This window comes from Pocillopora damicornis, chromosome 8 (genome assembly GCF_964200805.1).
Source record: "Pocillopora damicornis chromosome 8, jaPocDami1.2, whole genome shotgun sequence".
In the NCBI taxonomy this organism is placed as follows: Eukaryota; Metazoa; Cnidaria; class Anthozoa; order Scleractinia; family Pocilloporidae; genus Pocillopora; species Pocillopora damicornis.
The window spans coordinates 19,388,042-19,408,173 of record NC_142677.1 but is presented as its reverse complement, the minus strand read 5'-3'; the positions used below and the strand labels follow the sequence as shown (position 1 = coordinate 19,408,173).

Sequence of the window (20,132 nt, the reverse complement as noted above, 5' to 3'; positions counted from 1 at the left end):
TCCAACCGACCTGAAAGATGGAAAAATTTCGTCACACTGACTTTTTGCAAGTACCGTAACTGATTGCTTCTAATTCTCTAAGGATATTTTGTTTTGTACAGGATAAAATTGTTTTGAAGTTGGTCCCGGCCAATGTCAAGACGTTTGAGGAATTTTGTAATTAAAAAAGAAGTTGAACAGCAGGGGTAGCTAATTTGATATTCCCTCGGTCCGTATGGTATTCACGCACTTTTGGTTTGTATAAGAAATCACACTCGTTCGCATTACACATTCGTTCGATTTGTGATACCTGCCAACTCGTACTGATAAATACCAAACGGACACATTTTCCATAAAATTCGTATCGCCCCTTGTTGTATATTCATTTTATTCACCAAAACAAGCAACTCCAAATAAAAACTTAAACATTAAAATGGTACGTTTAATCATTTGATACTTAAAAATCGGCATACAGTTTACAAAAGTACTACAAAACTGAAACACAACTATAACATAACATTAAAAAAATAACTACTAGATAGACAAAGCACTTTACTAGGCTATCATGGTTAGCATTAGATTACAGTAGCTTACCAGAGAATATCGTTCTTTGAGGGGATTTTATACTCTTACTAGGAAGTTTTTTTTTTCTCACCTTTGAAATATGGTGCATTTAATTTGAGTGAATATTTAAATCTAAAAGATGAGTATTTCGGTTTTAAGCACACCAAAATTAAAGGCCTCAAAGGATTCAAAACATTCGACGCATTTAAATGAACGCTCGTATCTGGGCAACTTTTTGATATATTAACGCAATAAGTAGGCTATGATACCATGGAAACGACGAGTCCATGATCTAATTTTAAAGAGATCGCAAACTCTTGAACCTGTCGCGTCAATACAGTCTCAGTTCCTGGTAAGAAGAGCATTTTTTATTTTTTTCCTTAAAGAGGTTTTTGATTAAAAAAAAAAGTGAATAAATAAATAAACAAATGACGCAGGCTTTGCAAACAACGATAAAGTAATAAAACTTTTCTGCTGGAGCGTATCTAAGTGATTTAGTGAAGTTTGTAAAAATCTGTCCGAACCGTGTCAAAATACACACCCAAGGTGATTGATTAACATACGAAGCTAAATAGTGGCCATTTATTTTAAAAGTAAGAACCATGAAGCCACTGTGTAAATTCTTTATGTTTCTCTTTCGCAGAAAGCGACTCACCAAGAGCATTACTCTAGCATTTGCAGCCTTTGTCATTTGTGGAACGTTTTTAGTAACAATAAGGCACCGGATATCAGTTGAATTTAATGTTTCTTTTGACAATGAAAGTTATAAATTGAACTCGAATTACCGGAAAAGGTTCGCAGTCGCCAATCAAGCAGCCAAAATGGAGTTATTGGGAGCGAATACCCATATCTGGAACGACTTCTGCCAATCTTCAATCCAACTTCTTTGTTATCACCCGTTGTTTCCAAAGGCACCAGACGTGAAAACCGTTGTAAACTCATTGGATATTTCAAGATATGAAAGTGATTATGCTCAGAGAATTTTTGGGTTTCTACACCCGCCGAAAACAGGATATTATAAATTTGCTTTAGCTTCCGATGACTTCTCTGAACTGTGGCTCAGCTCAAACGAATACCCAGAAAATGCTGTTTTGATTTGTAGCCTGAGTGAATGGACCACCAGAAACAATTTTCAGCTTTCGCCCACACAAGTTTCCATCGAAATAAAGTTGTTAATGGGTCACAAATATTTCATAGAAATTCTTCATCTTCAAATGGGAGGAGATGATTTTGTTCGAGTCGCATGGAGCCTGCCTGGAAAGAAAAGAGATAAATTTGAGACGATTCCCGCCGATAACCTTTCTCTATTCATTGGCAACAGTGTAACGGAAAATAACTACAACTCTGTTCCAGAAAGTCCCGCTTGTAAATCAAGGCACAGTCATTTTCAAAGCTTAGAAACGAACACCAAATCCAGACCTGTGTACCTTTTTCACGACGAAGTTGCCAACGTATTGCCTCATTGCGCTTATGAACCAAGTTATCTAACCATGAAAGAAGCACCCAGAGGCCCGAAAAGGGGTTACGACTTCCTAAACGGTTACTTTATTCCCATAAAGAGTTACCCAGATGTTGAGTATAAAAGCGTGGTGGAATATTATCCAGAATTAGCGAATCATAGTTTGGATATGATGATCGCAAAAAAAGCTGCAAAGAAGTATGTGGATGCTCTACATGAACACCACCCAGGGTGAGTAGATACACGCTTGGCTCGGTTTTTTTTAAAATTTTTTTTATATTACTATTATTATTTATTTTTTTTTATAAAAGTAGACTCTATGGTCGTGGGTATTGATATGTCTTAGGCCCGAATCAGAGCCTTTTAGGCCGGGCCAGTAAACGAGGGTTAAAATGAGCTCTTGGAGGGGCCAAATGTATTTTTGCCCGATAACATAAACTTTATTACTATTATCATCGCACTGGATGGCTTTGAGAAAATAAGAACCAAAAAAAAAAGGTAACCTTACAGTGTGAATAATCACGCAAGCGTGCAAGAAGGCCAAATACATTCAAGCTGCAAAAATCTTCATATTTTCCATTTTTTCTTTGGCTTGCAGCTTCTTAGGCTACGTTAGCACCCGAATAGCGAGCGTTACACCAAAAACATGAGGGTTTGTTTGGCCAGCTGTAGGCTGTTTTGGCCTCAACCAAATGATGGGCGAATTTGCCTTATTCTAAAATCTTGTGGCTTTCAACGTTGTAATGAACCAGTTAAAACAGAACTGACTCAGTCGATTATATTATCATTATTGTTATTATTTTTATTAACCATTAAAATTTGAGTGTTCGAGAATATTCAATCAATATACAAAGCGTGTGAAGTTGACATGATAACCCTATACAGCGGATATTACACTAAGCCCCTCGTCCGTAAAGTGTTCTCAACCTTTGCAAACTCAGAGAGAGCGTCTTCTTTCGCTGATTATTGCACATTATTATTAAAAATGTATAATAAAGCAATTATTAGATTCGCTTTTCGCATGATATCAAAAATTATTAAATCTCGCAACTGTGTTGTCTGCCGAAGCCGAAGGATGAGGCAATGCAAATACCTATTATTGGACGAAGTTGAGCATGATACAGCATGAATTATCAATGCCGAGGTATGAGTTATCATTTGAAAAACGAATTAAATAATTGTTCCATAACACATTTTTTTTAAACAATCTGCGAAAGAAGGCTCTTCTTTCTGAGTCTGCAGATGTTTGAGAACACTACATGGACAAGGGGCTTAAGGCAGGCAGACTTTGAACTCGACATGATAACCCAATATCTCCTACAGATACTGGCCCGGGTTATCATATCAATATTAATTAATATTAGTAGAGGTAAAATTAAAGCATGACTTGTAGTGGTATTTGGCAATAATACCGCGAGTGATATTTCAAAATTGTTCAAAATGCCACGTGCCGCGAAGGGCGAGTGGTATTTTGGACAATTTTGAAATATTACAAGTCGTAATACCACGCACTGGTTATACCATTATTTGTTTATAAGAGAAGCCGAGAAATTTTCGGTAACGCACAGGAAACCTTTATTTCGTGACAGTTAAAAAAGAAAAACAAACAAACAAAAAGAATACGCAGGCGTCTGTATTGGTAACAATCTCTTTACCTCAAAGAAGAAAAATGGCGGTTGACGGTTTTTTGTGAAACCAGTACAAACTATCGAAGGCAAAAAACGTGAATTAGTTCAATGGAAGAAATTCTAAAATCACGGTTTTTGCTGTCACGGCAGCGGTGAAGCGAAACCACAATTAAGTTAAGGTACGGGCAAGTTTCTCCTAGTATTTAACTACTGCTTTGTTGAAAAACACCAACGCCAGCTCCGTAATTTATCGTCACCTGGCAGCCATGAAAGTGGCGGACTATTGTTTGGCAGGCTGGAGTCGCTGTATGGTTGTACTGAATGGGGAAACAGGAAAGAACTGGAAGGGAATTCTAAACGTTTTGGCAGACAGGAAGGTTGATAATAGATGAGATCTGTCGCTGTTTTGCTTCGTGACCTTCCTCGTAGTTTGTGTGGCCTGTTACACCGATGATAGCAGTTCTTGGCTGCATGATTCGAGGCCTTCAGCTTCTTCATAAGCGTTTTTCTTACCAAATGGTTGGGTAACTTTCTTCCCTCAGGTCAAGGTCATACTTTTTTATGAAGGAGTCGACCTTATTGAAACCTTTCCTTTGATTCTTGTATCACACTTCGTATTTCGGTTTTTCTATAATGGCGAGATAATATGGGTCACTGTTTCGCATTTCTTCAGGTCTGTGGGAAAGACATGTTTAAAGAAGTGGAGTAAAAAGGGGGACCTCCAGTGGCAAAGATGTTTGGCTGGGTGGCTCTTCGTTTCTTTCTTAGACAGTTTTGCTGGGTCTTTATTGGGTTTTCTTCGAATTTTACGCACTCTGTACCTTGATCGTCCTTGTTTAAACTGAAATCTTCGACAAAAATTTCATGGTGCTCCTGGCAACCCCAAAGATTAAAATGAAAGTATGGGGGAGTGAATTTGGGTTTTGTTCGCCAAGTACACGATTTTTCCACAGCTTCTCGAGGAAGGTAGGGGCTTTTGTTGCATTTAGCCATTTTCCGTGGCCTTTTTCGCGAAGAGCTCTTTTTTTTTTCTTCCGGGAACATTCTGCACTTAACAAATTCTTGGTCGTTCGTTATGGATGTTTTGTTGTCATTTTTTTGAGGTGCATGGCGAAGGCAGCTAACGTAGCCCTTAGGCTGTCCCGTAGTTAGTCGGAGCCATCGCTTTTGCGAATTTCGGCAAAGAATCGCGAGAGGCATTCGTCATGTTCCTTACCCTCGTATTCGACAACATCATCGTTAAGACCCTTGCTTTCTACCCACGACTTCCAAACGTTCATCCACGTCTCTAGTTTTGACTGTACTTTTGTTTTACTGTTTTTTCCGGCGAGCTTTTGTATTTCCTCACCGGAAATTTCCCGAAATCTTGCCGCCATTGTTTTGAAACTGACAAAAGCAAATCGTTGTTGTGTCAGTGTTGTCATGGTAACCTTGTTATATCGTCTATTTTTGCTGTTATATATACCACTTTTACACTGAAATAGTGATACTGTCAATCATTTAAATCTCGGAAATTTCTCGGCTCAAACTATAATTATTATTGTTGTTGTTGTGGTTGTAGTTATTGTTATCATTTAGCGACAATTTTACTTTATCATGCAGAAAGTTCAAGGTCGTGAAACTCGTTAACGTGGAAAGAAAAGTCGATCCGAAGTTGGGAAGTCGATTCTTTCTTGAGTTCCTAATAAATGTCACGGGAAAAAACGAACTGGTCATGCTTTCAGAATCTGTCTTTTGGCCCAAAGGCTCCGACAACTTGTGTTATCCCAAGGGATTCCAGTGGAATAGAAATGCAAAAATCGCCTTGATTATCACCCTCAAAAACCAGGGACGGTGGATGGTGCACTTCCTAAACAACTTAGAAGAAATGTACAGTGCTTCAAAGGACAACAAAGTGAGTCTAGTGATATACGATTATAAAAGCTCCGACATGAATCTGGAACAGGAGCTGGCGAAAAGGAAACTTCCTCCCACTAAAGTCATTGTTCACGAAGCAAAGCACTATTCTCGTACCAAATCCTTCAACAGGGCTGTGGAACAAGTTCAGGATCCGAAAACCATCGTGTTCACTCTTGATCTTCACTTGGACTTACCTTCCACAATCTTTGACGACATCCGTAAAGTGAGCATAGATAACATTTTCATAAGATTTCCGTTAAACTGACGACTGACATGTAAAGTAAAGGAATTAGTAATTTTGGTATAGAAATGAACCACATTTCTACCCATTCCAAAACTTACTTACTGATCTTATGTAGGCCTGCACCCACAACTCCTACATTCGTATGTTCCATGTTAGCTCGATTCCCAAGGTCAGAAATCAGGCTTGTATTTGACATAGGGATAAGTACTTTTTCCGGTTTACTCAAAGACTGTTAAAGTTGTACATCGCATGAAAAACGGGAACAAACGAGGCCTGTTATCAGATTAAAAAGCAGACGGGTAATATCGATAGGTTTCATCGCACTTGTATCCTTATGGAGGTATTTACCAAAACTAGGTGGCACAAATACGACGGGACCATAAAATAACGTTATTTTAGTGGTAAGTTAGGAAACAATTACTTATTAGTCAACGACGGCAATTATAGACGGTTGTAGTTTACCGTCGAAGATGCCTTTCTCGTTTTAAAAACCCTACTTTAAAAAATGAAGTTATTTCTAAATCTGTTCCACAGCATTGCTTTGAAGGTCGTTCTGTCTACACTCCCGTTATCATCCGCTTGGGTTGTGGGAAAACTCCAGAAACCCCAGAAGGAAAATGGGAACCATTGGGCTTTGGATTGGTTGGTGTTTATAAGAGTGATTGGGACAAAGTTGGTGGTCTTAATGAAAAAGCGTTTGACGAGAAATGGGGCGGAGAGGACTGGGACTTCATGGAAAGAATCGTTTATTCTGGAATGGAATATGATCGACTGCGACATCCAAATATTTTTCATTATTTTCATAGTAAAAAGGGCATGTGGGATGATGAATAACTGAGAGCTACATTTATTAAGTGGAGGAAAGGTAAAACTTTTAATAAACCAAATTGAATTATATTTCATTAAAAAAGAGACAATTGTGTTAACTTTTGAGAGAGTTAAATTTGGGAAAATAATTTCGAACCTGAATTGTCCAAACCCAAACTTATTTCTCTAAATTCACCTTGCTTCTGGTTCAAACGCCTTATACACTTTCAGATATATGACTGAAATTTCTGCACTTAGCTCCACATAATTGTTCTTGTTTGTTTGTTGTTGTTGTTTCCTTTTTTATCTGAACACTTAATGGTCACGACAAAGTCGACAAATTTACTAGGCGAATTACACACAGAACTTGGAAAAAGAAAAATCAGATCGTACACGCAGGTAGCTTCAACATCACTCTTCAACTTGACCTTTTAATGTGTTCCTCTCCATACGATCCAATATATCCCCGTAAACTTTGGTCATCTATGGTAAAAACAAAAACCTTTTACAATATAAACTACGGTGTTACACAAGGATTTCCAACCCTGAGAAAGGCCATAACCATCTCACTCGTGAGCTATCGAGTTAAACACTCGAAAAGAAATTCCGCACGCCCATTTATTATTCTCTACATATCATCTTGATGGATGTCACATTTCTTGTATTTTAGTAAATATCGAGAAATGGATGACTATCTGGTATAAATTTATTTGATTTTGATTCAATCTCTTACAGAAGGAGAGAAAATGTAATGACTAAATAAATAGTGAAATGGATAGTTTAATCACTTGAAATGGCTTTACATGGAATACCTTATCCTGATAGTTACACTTAAATGTCGACAAGTGATGAAGCAGTCTCATGGCCAATCCACACCATTTCTCTCCGGCTTCGTGACCGCCAGCGCTAGAATGAGAATGATTTGCATTATTTTACGCATTTGCAGAATTATTCAAATATTCTAACTACCTCGGCTATAGTTTAGTTGCTTAATTTATAATTAATAAAGAACTGGTTTCTTTTAGGGAATATTATACAAGCCGTGACTACACCAATGGAACGCGAAAAGTATAGCAAAGTTGCAGTGATTTACAATACAGTTGCAAAATTACAGATAGAAATCTAACAAAGCTAACCTCAAACATTCTGTTAAACAAAAAAATTATAATCTGCCTTTAATTTAAAGCCATCTCTCGCATGATTTTGGATTATCATTAAAAGGGATTTCACCATCAGATGCAATCGGTTGGCACACTTATGGCACACCATTGACCGTCGAGTCATTTCTGTACGTCTCGTAACAAACTGAAATCCCCTCTCAAATTCCACAATAAAAATATTCTGATTTCGACAGGGTTTTTTTTTTTTCTATTGTTAGTCATTCGGTAGACTGGATGGTTGGGCTGAAAGATTTATCATTGCAAACTGTTTTAATTCAACGAAACACTTTTTTGTGGCTTGTGAAGTTCATCATTCACTATGGCAGTACCTGAATAAGTTTACTCCACAGTTCCATGCCTTTGTCATCAGCCATAAGATCTGAATTTCAGGATAACAGCCCTGGATTTAAAAGAGCATGAGCTATTTCATTGCAAGCGGACATTCTTCGCTTCATTCAGTCGTACTATCTAAAATGTTACCATGCAGGTTACCACTCAGCATATGGTTGATAACCACTATTTAATTGCATTCTGGAGTAGAAATGAGCCTGTGTGATCTTAACATCGTTTCCTGTGACCTACTCCACCTTTTCAAAAGGCTCTCACGCTACCAACCTCAATGTTTTATATATATATGTCTATACTGAAGCTTGGACCCAAACATACTGTAGTTATCTATTTGTTTATAGTGGGTACCTTCGCTTGGTTCTCGATGATTTTACATATGTCCTGGTAAACAGCGAAGGCCTCTTCCTTACTTTCGGCATCACTGCTGCTACCACTACTTAATGCGTGGTGCACCAGACTATGAAAAGCTTTGCTACAAAAAAGAAGCGAGAGAAGGGTATCGTACATTCGCTTCGGAAAATTGCTTTAGCTCGCGGCAATGGTATGTTAGAAATAGTGATAACGTGAATGGCCGTTTTTATGCTGGAGACGTTAAAGTTGTCTAAGACGTTAAAGTCGTCTAGACCAATGTGATGGAATTGTTAACGACACACATAGTTACCTTAATTTAGTGAAGTCAATCACGTCCATAGCTAAGTGTTTCTTTATCGCAATTCTCAGTGCCCTCATGCTTATCTCCCTGTGGTAAGCAGGCGGCTCAACTGCAAGCGCTGGATTCGATCACAAGAAAGTTAAAATACCACACAATCAAACTACCCCGGGTGGAAATTAGAGAAGCAGGAGGAGGGGAGAACGAATTAATTGCCAATAAAGTTAGAGAAAATGAGAAAACACGGTAAATTCTACAGAAAGGGAAGATAGTTCATAAAATTAAAATGAAAAAGACTAGAAAATCGGTATTTGTGAAAAATTGATATTTCTACATTTTGAACTTTGAAAATTGTACCAGCAAAGCTTTCAAATGTTCCTGGATCTGCGTTGAGTAGAGCCTCAGCAGCGTCAAGACAGAAACAGAGGTCTGAATCACCCAGTTGTGCTTTTGCTTCGAATTCATATAACGCCAGCAGTAATATCGATTCATCTGAAAGATAGGAATTACTGTTAATTTAAAAGATCTTTACTCGTGCAACTGGACATCCTTTAGATTTTTAGAGCAAATATGTTGAGAAGTACGTAATTTGAGAGGTCATCCATTTTTTTAAAAATTTTGATTCTAGAACAAGGCATCAGAACCTTTGAATCCGACTTTGGACTAATCATTTGGAAGAAAAATGCTTAAGGAGCACAAAAAAATGTTTTTATCACCTTTCAGGCTGCTATTTAAACCTCCGATTCCAATCTTCTTTCGTAAGACGCGACACGCATCAACATGTCCGAGACACTGCCGTAAAAGCTTAGTCTGAAAAAAAAAATTTAAAAAAGCTCGTTTTGAGAGAACCAAATTAGTTAATAATAGACTTATCCCACCTAATTGCATGGTTAGTTAGGCATTTGTGCTCCGATAAAGCTGAATTTTCTTTTTTGCAAACGAAAACCGCTCTTTGATGCTCTTTCAAACGAGTACCAAACTGACGTTTGGTCTGTCCGATGTATTCGTTATCACAGTCATTGCAAGGAATAGAATAAATGGCGTCGGTTCGTTGTTCTTTCGTGACAGGATCCTTAGGTTTGGCAAAAATATGCCCCAAAGTCTGAAAAGGTTTTTGAGCAACTTTAACGTTGTTTAACGTTCTCTTGATGGGTTCCGTAACACCCTGAATGTAAGGAATAACAGCAAAACCAGTCGCTTGTTCCCTTTCATCGATGGAACTTCCATCAGGTTTGAGATTTCGGCCTCCTTTGCGGAGTGTTAAAGGATACAAGCTCCTAGTTATTGACGCAATTGTACTACATATTTGTATTATTTGATTTACTGCTCAGTCTGAAAGACGTTTGCAAAACCTTTTCATCTCCACTGATTTGCTCTCTCGCTGCTTGAACTGCAGAAGCTGCTGCCATTACCAGACAATTTTTTTGACGAACCAAATTGGATGATTCCATAAGACACAGACTTGAAAACTTGAAACAAAGAAAATTGTAACAATTTCTGGATTAATCGCATTCAAGCAGTTATAGTAGTAAACAACTTATACTAAATATTTTTGAAAACTAATTATCTATGCCCACCCCGTAAGTCATTCTTTCTAAAAGAAAATTACAAGGCCGGTAGAAAACTACTGGCAACAATTGTCCCTGGACAAATAAGGAAAAACTCGTAAACACACACCTTGTAACAGAATAGGAAAAGTTCCTGCATCTCTGCACAACAATCGGTACTTTCCAAAGCTAGATTCCACGCTAAAAAAACAAAGAAACTTTTTTCGCAAATGCCATTTAATGCTTATGATAAGATTTATTTTTGTTTTATTCATATATTTAACAAATAGATTCCAAGTTGCCAAAAAAGTGGCGCACGAGGCGCAGCCGAGTGTGTCACTGATGTTCTTACCACATTTTTTACGTCATCTGTGATCTGTTACTGAACAGACGCACGGCAACTTGGAATCTATTTGTTTTATATAATAAAGATTTAAAACATACGGAAAAAAAAGTTTTAACGATGACGTCATCTTTACGTCTGTCCTCCAATAGATCATAAGTGAGAACCAATCAGAATGCATGCATAACTGCGCTTATTATATAAATACACATATATATATATATATATATATATATATATATTTTTTTTTTTTAGGGGGATGGGGCATTTTTCTTTTTTAACTAAGTTGTTGTCTTGTAGTGATTCCTTTTGTCTGTCACAGAATTAAGGGCTGAAAATAAATTCTAGCGCCGAATATTTAACAACTTGAGATGGAATTGTTCTCTGTCCCCACTCATTTCCCTGTCTGTTATGACATAGGTGTGTTTATTTTATATAGTTAAAGCTGGAATTCGAGTAATGTCCCGGATATCAAAAGGGGCGGGAAGCGGTGATCTCATATTCCATGGCCACATCCCCGCTATGTATTAAAGCTATATATTATCTGCGTGATGTCCTATCATTTCACTATGTTTACTGGATATCAGTCAAAGACAATAAGCACAAATTACATGTATAGCTTACATCTGATTTTAAGATCTCTCCTCGTTCTTGAGTAACCCTCTTAATATATAATTCTTCGCACCCCGTGAAATACAAGAGTATCAAAGAATCAGGAAAAATTTACCAATTTTCATGAACCATGCGGCTTCTGTTTGCACATTAGAATCGCTCACCAGCTCCATCTGATTCAAGCGATCTAAAGCTAAAAAAGAAAATGAGAGGCGGATTTGACTGGAATAGTTGAACAAACTTTACAGATAAAAAAACTACGAACAAAGTAAGGATCCTGTCGTGCATCAAGTTTTCCACTAGTTGGGATTCAGAAAAAAATATTTGGAGTTGAATCCAGTGGATTCAGAAAAGGTTACGTTTATACCAACAGGGGTAAGGTAGCTACCTCTATCTAAGGGACACTTCACTTGAAACCCTCTTATCAGACTTCTAAAATCGTGTAACACTTACCGGTCTGTAGGTAAAGCAAAAAGCTGCTGTAATCTTTTCTGAATCAATGGAAAAGAACCGCAGAACTGATTAATAATAACCAATTTTTTGACAATGAGAGACAGTCATTGGGACATAAAAAGTACGGCTAACAGTCGTGTTTAAACAAAATATTTAGTGGCATTGTTTTATTAAGGCTACCTTCTACAGAAGTATCCCTTTTCTTTCTTGTTTTTTCATTTTTTCTTGGAATTTTTTTTCTTTTATGTGTTTGTCATAGTGTACAATAATGCGTAACAAAAAGGATGTAGTCCCTCAATCCACCTTTTTTTTAACCCCCTCCTTTTACCTGGCCTTAATAATAGGTATCCAGGTAAAATTCCTCCTTAACTTACGTTGCTCCAGAATCTGTGGACTGCGTCAGTTTTAATCTTGTCAGGCACCTATTAAAAACATTTTGAATTAGCGATCACGGCTAATCTTTTTCTTCCAAAAAAGGGAACGCTCCATGATTTTTCCGTCCTATTATTAATTTTCTGGGTAGAGAATGAAAAACTGGGTTACGTCAAGGATTTTACACATTCGGTGAAATGGAGCTCTCACACTACGATAAAATAGCCTGTCTCAGTTGAAAAAAATTACCGAGCGTGGCAATTTTGAACAACAAGCACTGGAGATGGATTGAAAAAGAAACCCAAAGAAACCGACTAAACACATGCACCATTTTCGTTGTCAAGCAAACACATAGCTTATCAAACCGTGTCAGCAGCAGCACACCTGTCTGTTTTCATCACAAAAACGCGATCGTGATGAAAAGAGAGGAAAATACTTGAATGACTTACCTAAGTGAGGTTAGAACCTGCTGGTTATCAGTGCTGCTCGCTATGACTTTTTCTAAGGCACTGACAGCTACGCTATGGTTCTTTTGCTGAAGGGCAAGGTACACGTCATTTATCTCAGTCAATCCTGGTAACTGCAGACTGCATTTTCACTGATAAAATGAGCTTGCGCTTTCTAGCAACAAATCACTATTGTGGGAATTTGCAGAAATGGAAAGAGTTCGTATAGGGAAAGAATGCATATATGGAAAGAGTTCATGTCGTGCTATAGAAATCCTAAGTTATTATGTAGTAATCAATACAAAAAGCGATATCGCTCAAAGAATTGGTGTTACCGAGTCAATGCAATCTACAATAGAGCGAAGAACAATCAGTACTCCGACGTGAATAAACAGCAGAGCATATTTGCTGTCCGTCTGTTTGTAACATTAAAGTTTACCTCTAGAGCTAGCTGTGCAGCAAGGCAGATCAGTCCATGAGCATTAGTCTCTGCTACATCATTATCTTGATTTGAGCCAACCTCGCTTAACTTTGTCATTGCGTCTACAGCTACAACAAACCAAGGGAGAGAGAACGTGGGAGACAAGAATCAGTAATCGGAAGGTCGTGTTTTCTATTTAGGTTTGAAACACCAATCCTGCCTTTTTTCTGAGTAAGCTTGTGTCTCTCTGTGACAAGAATAACCTCTCACTACATTGCCCTATTTTGCAATATAAACCGTAAAAGATGTCAAAGAATATAAATGCACAACTGACCGACAACATCTTGTCCTTCGGCGAGAGCGATTTTAAACTTGTAGAATTGAATGACAGGACTGTCAGGATCACTTTGCTCCGCTTCTACTATAACTTCTTTGGCCTATAAAGCAAACGAAGAAACAAACTAAGAAAAAAAAAAGCTGAGGAAAGTGAAAGGGTCTTATTTTAAACCTTGTTTGTTTATTTGGTACTTGTTCATAGGAGTATGAGTTAGAAAATGGAAGAAACATGAGATTTTAATTGAGTGATCAACTAGCTCATGGAGTTAACTCCGGTTTGATCTATGAAATAAATCATAGTCCCGTCAGATGAAATCAGGGAGATAATAAGCCTAGCGCAAGTAGAAGAACTGAAAAGGGAGAGGCATTCATATTCAGTCGTATAAAACTATCCACCATGTTGAAAGTAAAGCATTATAAAATTATCTATTAATACCGACCTTTTCGTAATCTTGAAGATTCATGTAACAGGAGCATTTGTTTCTCTGCGTAAAAAAGAGGTAGAGAACTCTCTTATCCTGATTGCAAGTAAAGTGAGTCCAATATTACTATAATTTTTCTATTGCTATTTTATTATTCTGTTTGGTTCAGTTTTTCCTGCGAAAAGATTCTCATCTGAAGTGTTATAAATTCTGCTGAAGATATGTCATACTTACCCAGATCATAGATAATACCAATCATTTCATAATTTTTCAATGAGGCGTTTCGATTAAATTTAATTAGGCCTAAATAAAACTAACCACTAACCAGGAGTTTCCCAATATTCTTTGTGTCTTTCTCTTTTGAAGAAAAGAAGCTCAAAGAGTAATTGTACCAGTCTAAGGCTTCTCTGTAGCTTCTCCTCTAAGGAAAGATCGAGAAATATGTCGGTCAATGATAGTGCTAGCCTAATGGTTCCACCTAGAAAAGCTGGTATATTACATCGTTGAACAAAATTCTGTTTACGTGCGAAATTGAATTGATGGATTATGATAATTGCCAACAGTTGCCTTAACCTCGTAAGCAGAAGCAGCTTTTTCCCACAAGAGAATATGGAATCGCTGACAAATCTGAGAATCGAGAGACCTTTCCATTTGATCTAGAGGAAATAGAGAAAAAAGCTGTGCTATAGCAGAGTTTAACACGAATACGCGAGTTTTTTTTAATAATCACTGGTAAACAAACGACGTACTCCTGCTTTGCGTATAATCTCATCCGAAATGGGCAGTGGTTCTCGGAAAGTCTAATCAGAATAAATACAGTTTCTTTTATTTCTTCTTAAAGCTCCGAAAATGAATCTACAATAAGAATAACAATCATGTTACAAAGAATCCCTGATGACTTCGTCACAGTGACCTCGCCACTCAAAAATTTCTTAGCGATTTCAAAAGAGGAAAAACGGAAAAAAACATACCAACAATGCATTTTTCGATGAGAGCTCTGGCATCTTCATCTTTGTTGTTCGTCAGAAGAAGTTCCTTCAAGGATTAGATATGGAAAGCAGAGAGGGAAAATTGAGGTCAGTTTTGGTAATTAAGACTTTATGGTAATAGATTGATTCGGGCTATAATAACTATCTGCCTCCAACTATGTCCTTTATTGAACTCGACCACAGTTGGGAACAGCAGGTCTGTACCAACCTTTAACCAAAAGAAGATTTCCTTACTTTAATTACACGTCTAAATACATTGCGAAACTACATCAAGATGATTTGGAACTTTACCCTATAACGGATGCAACCGAATCAAAATATTATGCCAACGCCATGAATTATTTGAAACTTACCAGATGTTCTAACTGAACTTTGTATAGGTCAAGAGAATTTTTAAATCTAGATTCCAAGATTTTCAAGCAGTCAAAAGCCAGCTCTGTTCTGAGGATAAAAACGTAATAAAATACATTTATCAAGCTTTGTTCTCTCATAAACAGGAAAATCTGCGACTCTTAATGCCTATTTCCATAAAGAAGTGTAACAGGCTACCACATTTGCCAAAGGTAAAAAATGGTAATACATTATGTTACTGGTAAGCGTATTACAAACCATGGTTGATCATACTATCAACGATGTTATAGATCACTCACCTCTTGTATTGGACGGCTAGGTTTACAGCACAAAGCCCAAGATCCACTTTTAAGTCAGGGTGTCGGAGAGTATCCTCGAATGCTAGGTGAAAGGAAAGGTGAGAATTTAAATGGAGCTTCTCAGTCTGCATTCCGTTCGACTCGTCCTCAAAATCTATAGCTATAAACGCGTACCAATGATTATATATTGAAGGAGCTGATAGGCCATAGCGTGCAGACCTTGAAACGCCGAGCCACGTTATTCTAATAGGTGGTTTGCAATCGCTCCTAATATTCTCCTTACGTGGCCATCATTGAAGGACTCTTTCTTCCGTTGTTTTATGGTTGCCTCCCTTGTTTTCTTGTTTTTTTGTTTAAGTTGTTTCTGTTGATGTTTTGTGGCTGTTTATTTTTTTATCGCACTGATATGTTGTAGTCTATTTTGGATTAGATATCCTTTAAAATTTCTTTGCACGACAAATTACTTTGGAAGTTGAGTTCATCTTAACTTAAGAGAGAAGTATTCCTAAGACCCTCATACCAGACCACAATCTTGAACACGGCAACTCTTCGTCTCCATTACCCATCAGAAGAAGTTTGGCTTTTAAGTAAAACCCAGCCGGATGCCCATGCTCCTAAAACACAACGTAAAATTTATCATTTCATGGCTGAAGAATCAATAGCCGGAGGAAGTTTGAAACAGGAAATGTAAAGTGTTAAAAGAAAGCAACGCCACTTACAGAGTTCGCAAGGTCTGAAAAAAAAATAGTGGAAGAGATATTATTTAGTCGGGTTGGATATATTGGGAAAGATTTCAAAATTCAAAGAAAATATGATGATTGGACGGTGGCGTTTAAAGAAATTTAAAGTGCTTGAAGCTTCCAAGCTTACCTTTATTGAAACTGTAGCACTAAAACTACGGAAGTTGGGTGACAAATGATAGGGGTCAAGGGTGGAATTAAACCAAGCTAGAACACGAATGTTCAAAACCAACCATTTAGACTGATTAAAAAAAAAGAATTAAAAATACTTTATTCAAATAACTTTTCCCTACCAGCTGCATTAAGAGCCATTTGCCAATGTTGTTTAGAGTCCCAGTCAAGATATGCATTGGCCATGAGACGCAAAGTAGTAGCTTGCTGTAACCAGAAATTTGATCAGCACTACAAGTTTGAAGCAACTTGGAAATTAACTCTATAATTTTCAGTATTCTATAGCTTTTTTCACTTTAAGAAATAGCTGAACGGCCGAGCATGCTCTTTTTTTCTTACTCGGACAAAGTGAGTGGATGAAAGGATAACATTTTACAAATGAGTTAAAGGCGCTTACCCGTTTATTAGCTCCTGAAGAACCATTTTCTTTCCGAATATCGTAACTTTCCCTGCAAAAATTGAGAGTTACAGATAAATTTGACCATGTTTCTAGGACACTAATTATCATAATTGCTCGGTGATGAAATTTCGTCTTTTCGTCTATACTATGACGTACACTAAAAGAGTATTAAGAAGATCCTAAGATTCTAGATACCTATCCTATCTCCCCAAATCACTCGCTTTCCAACATTTGATTTGGGAAATGGTGACTCTCCAGTAGCTCACTCTCTATACCGCTGGTAGATTACTGTAAGAAATCCGGAACGAATTGTCTCAAAACAAAAGTAGGCCAACCTCAGTTGTTTCCAAAATTTCACCTACCTTAGCCATGCAATACATTTTTCGTACTCCTCTCTGTAATATGTATCAACCCCAAAATTGTAGCACAGTTCCGCCAGTGTAATGCACTTATGTAAACAAAATTTAAGACGAAAAAATTAAGAAAATCAAAGCTGTAAATAGCTTTGTATTTCGATGTCAATATAGACCAACTTTAAATTGAACCTTTACCTCCTTTGCAGGAAGTCTGCCCATGAATTCTTTAGCTTTGGCTACATACAATTGTGTTCTATCTTGCTGACACATTGAAAAGCTCTATTTTGCAAAAAAAAAAATCAAATTATACTTTGATGGATAACAAATATGCTAACTGAGTAATTGCGGTTACGCCATAAAAATGGGAATAGAGTATCTTCAATAGAACTAAAAAATGTATATTATATTTTCTCCTAGAACATGCCGTCAACCCTGCTGCTTGTGTCTTTTTTCTATAGCTTTCCCGAACGGCATAAAGACTTCTCAGGGCAAATTCGAACATTTTGTATGGTAAGGAAAGCCGGAAAGGTTTCCTATGATTGATTCGGGAATGACTGGAAGGTTTTCGTTTTGGTTTCAATCAATGGCCACCACACATCAACTGTATTCTCTTGGAACGACAAAAACGCAAAAAATCCAGAGGAACGTTTAGTCTTCCTGGATTTGTTATTTTTCATTAATATAATTATTTTGATAAACTGGATCACACGAAGAGTAACGGTAAATGATATTCACCGTTTCTGCTCTATAACAGTAGACTCTGAACATGTATCGCTCGCATTCTGCGATCTGTTTAGATTGCTCTGGTGTAGGTGAATCATGTTCATCTCTTGATGACCACGACTTCTGCAGCCCATTCCAACACTGCAATTTTAACAAAACAGTCGTCTTAGATACCACCGTTAATACTAAAAAAATTAATCGTGTTTTCAAATCATAATATTCTCATGTAGTCGACAAACTTGCCTCAGTTGCTAAGGCAAGGCATTCATCTGCCATGGCTGGATTCTGACAATCTGTAGTACACAAGTTGGTCGACATTGAAATATATGAAAGGAAAAGGAAAAGATAAAGGTATGATTGTTAATGATAAAATCTTGTTCATCCCGAAAAACTTATTTATTGGGCTATTCCTCATTGTCTTAACTAAACATAACGATGGTTTTATCGATTTATCTTGCGCTCAATTACCCACTTTCCCGACTATTTCTACCCATGTTCGTATCAAATGCAAAGTTTAATTGTCTTCGTTTTATTTAGGCGATTACCCAGGGGTTAGTCACCTGACGGAAATTAAACTTAGACTTAAAAAAAATCTTGCAAAGTGAATGAAACGGCTATGTTCTATAATGAAGCTATAATATTGAGTAAATATTTTTGCTCACCCAGCCAGGCTCGTCCTGTTTTCGTCGTCATCTAAAAAAAAAGAGATTATCAAGTGTTGCATTATGAACAAAATTATTAATTCATTTAACTGGAATTTTTATTTCATTTATAAAATTGTTACATAATTCCGTACCACTAACTGTTTCCGGTAGGTTACTTCACATGTTTCAGCAGCATTAGCCAAAAATGAAAGCTTGCAAGCTGCATACCTCACTGAAAGAAAAAAAAATACAATTTAAAGCAATGGATTATTCCGCCAAGGAAGCCTTTTCCTCATATTCACTGGTCAGAGGCCCCTATTGGTAAAATCGCAACAGGATAATTGAGGGCGGCATTCTTACGTTCACACTACGCGAAAGAAGTGAAGGAGGGAAAGGGAGAGAAATTTTTGTTTATACAATTTTATATCCAAAAAGGTTTATATTTTACACCAATTCGGGTATTTTCCAAACTACACTTTCAGTGTACTCATTCCAAAAAGTCCCTTCATCTAACTTAAAATTCGTCTTACGGGTGGAGAGGCTGATAAGGCCATATGTGATATGTAAGTCGTTGTGGATACTACTGAGCTTCCAAAATCTTTCTTGAATATCTCACGACCACTCGCAGCAATTTTTTACGGTTAACCGACTCGGCTGACATTTTCAAGGCTTTTGGTTGAGTTTAGCGCTATATTTTGGGTCAGCCGGTGTCAGCATAAATGTCGCCTGTTGTGAGTCGATCACTGGAAAAGGTTGCAAATGGAAGTCATGGTAAACTGGTAAAAGTGCCCAAATGCGGATAGTCTTACTATAATACAAAGGAGTCGGTAATATTCAAGATTGAAAAAAATCTTCTCTTCATCCGAGCAAGCGAAGAAATCTGGCTTAATAATTTGTTACTCTTGCAGTTTCAAAAGCAACATCTCTTTAACCCTTTAACTCCCATGAGTGACCGAGACAGAAATTATCTTTACAATGTCAAATTTCAAGCAGGCAAGTGATGAGAATAACGAAGATATCAGTTAGCTGATTATTTGTTGATCCGATACCATATTCTTCGAACAAGCACCGTACGAATTGTATCAGGACAATAAGGAGAATTGCTAATGAGATCTGGGAGTGGAAGGGTTAAAGCATGGTTGAGGTGGAACCTTACTTTAAAAAACTAAATTCAGGTAGTGAGAAGGAAAAAAATACATACATTTTGCATTTTCGGTTGTTCCAGTTTGCCCACTACCCGTCTTCATTGCCACAGCAATATTCCACAGAGTGACAGCATTGCTATGAATCTGTATCAACACTGCATTATTGTCAGCTCTTTCAAATGTAAGTTGATGCATTCTGCACGTCAGGTTTGTTATACGATCGGCCAACACTGCCACCCTCTCCGCACTGTTTTGATTTGAACGCAAGTCCTTCACGAGAGCTGGATGTAGAATAAGCGGAACCTGGTAAACGTTTTGCACTCAAGGAAAGAAAATTGTTGAGATAATTCAATTCAGTTAATTGTACAATTTATTAGCTCACCTTGCAATAGAGTTGAAGCTTTTCCAATGTCCTCTAGACCATCGCCGTTCATCTTAGAGTTTTATGCTGAATGTAAGCTAGTTAACTCTTGTAAATTTGCTAAGCTTGATGAAGCATCTTGTGGCCAAAAAAAGGAAAACTTTACAAAACTCTAAAGGCTTTAATCCTATCTATAACTCTTACAACCGAGAGATCTCAGAGTATTGCCAACCGCGGGCACCAGAGAAAAAGGCGGGAAACCGG

At 37.4% G+C, this 20,132-nt stretch overlaps 2 protein-coding genes and 1 pseudogene across 3 annotated transcripts; 1 reads left to right on the top strand and 2 right to left on the bottom strand.

Annotated features, from left to right (window-relative positions):
- The first annotated feature begins 1,078 nt into the window (after positions 1-1,078).
- On the top strand, positions 1,079-7,931 carry LOC113671832 (beta-1,4-N-acetylgalactosaminyltransferase 3). Of its 2 annotated transcripts, XM_027188092.2 has the most exons (4): positions 1,079-2,233; positions 5,233-5,752; positions 6,308-6,638; positions 7,606-7,931. In XM_027188092.2, exons 1-3 carry the CDS (start codon positions 1,146-1,148, stop codon positions 6,605-6,607), a joined length of 1,908 nt encoding a protein of 635 aa, XP_027043893.2. In that variant the 5' UTR covers positions 1,079-1,145; the 3' UTR covers positions 6,608-6,638; positions 7,606-7,931. The 2 variants fall into 2 exon arrangements, with proteins under 2 accessions (XP_027043893.2, XP_027043892.2); XM_027188091.2 differs by lacking the exon at positions 7,606-7,931 and having other exon boundaries at positions 1,099-2,233; positions 6,308-7,332.
- Positions 3,877-4,974, bottom strand: LOC113671834 (uncharacterized; annotated as a pseudogene).
- LOC113671833 (testis-expressed protein 11) lies at positions 6,620-20,103 on the bottom strand. Its single transcript, XM_027188093.2, has 33 exons — positions 19,890-20,103; positions 19,564-19,788; positions 18,515-18,594; positions 18,381-18,411; positions 17,962-18,011; positions 17,731-17,859; positions 17,191-17,274; positions 17,002-17,087; positions 16,637-16,688; positions 16,362-16,446; positions 16,048-16,061; positions 15,849-15,942; positions 15,329-15,410; positions 15,032-15,119; positions 14,661-14,724; positions 14,263-14,345; positions 14,015-14,110; positions 13,708-13,752; positions 13,266-13,368; positions 12,950-13,059; positions 12,514-12,599; positions 12,067-12,114; positions 11,693-11,730; positions 11,355-11,432; positions 10,415-10,485; positions 10,090-10,206; positions 9,454-9,547; positions 9,095-9,229; positions 8,750-8,858; positions 8,437-8,560; positions 8,070-8,140; positions 7,393-7,486; positions 6,620-7,063 (listed from the first exon to the last, which is right to left on the bottom strand). Exons 1-33 carry the CDS (start codon positions 19,939-19,941, stop codon positions 6,992-6,994), a joined length of 2,790 nt encoding a protein of 929 aa, XP_027043894.2. The 5' UTR covers positions 19,942-20,103; the 3' UTR covers positions 6,620-6,991.
- Positions 20,104-20,132: the final 29 nt, after the last annotated feature.

Coding starts and splice junctions, on each gene's coding strand:
- LOC113671832 (XM_027188092.2), top strand. CDS start 1,146: ATGAAGCCACTGTGTAAATTCTTTATGTTTCTCTTTCGCAGAAAGCGA. Junction 2,234..5,232: donor CTACATGAACACCACCCAGG/GTGAGTAGATAC, acceptor TTTATCATGCAG/AAAGTTCAAGGTCGTGAAAC. Junction 5,753..6,307: donor TCTTTGACGACATCCGTAAA/GTGAGCATAGAT, acceptor TCTGTTCCACAG/CATTGCTTTGAAGGTCGTTC.
- LOC113671833 (XM_027188093.2), bottom strand. CDS start 19,941: ATGAACGGCGATGGTCTAGAGGACATTGGAAAAGCTTCAACTCTATTG. Junction 8,141..8,436: donor TCATCGAGAACCAAGCGAAG/GTACCCACTATA, acceptor TTTTAAATCCAG/GGCTGTTATCCTGAAATTCA. Junction 7,064..7,392: donor AGTGTAACTATCAGGATAAG/GTATTCCATGTA, acceptor TTTTTACCATAG/ATGACCAAAGTTTACGGGGA.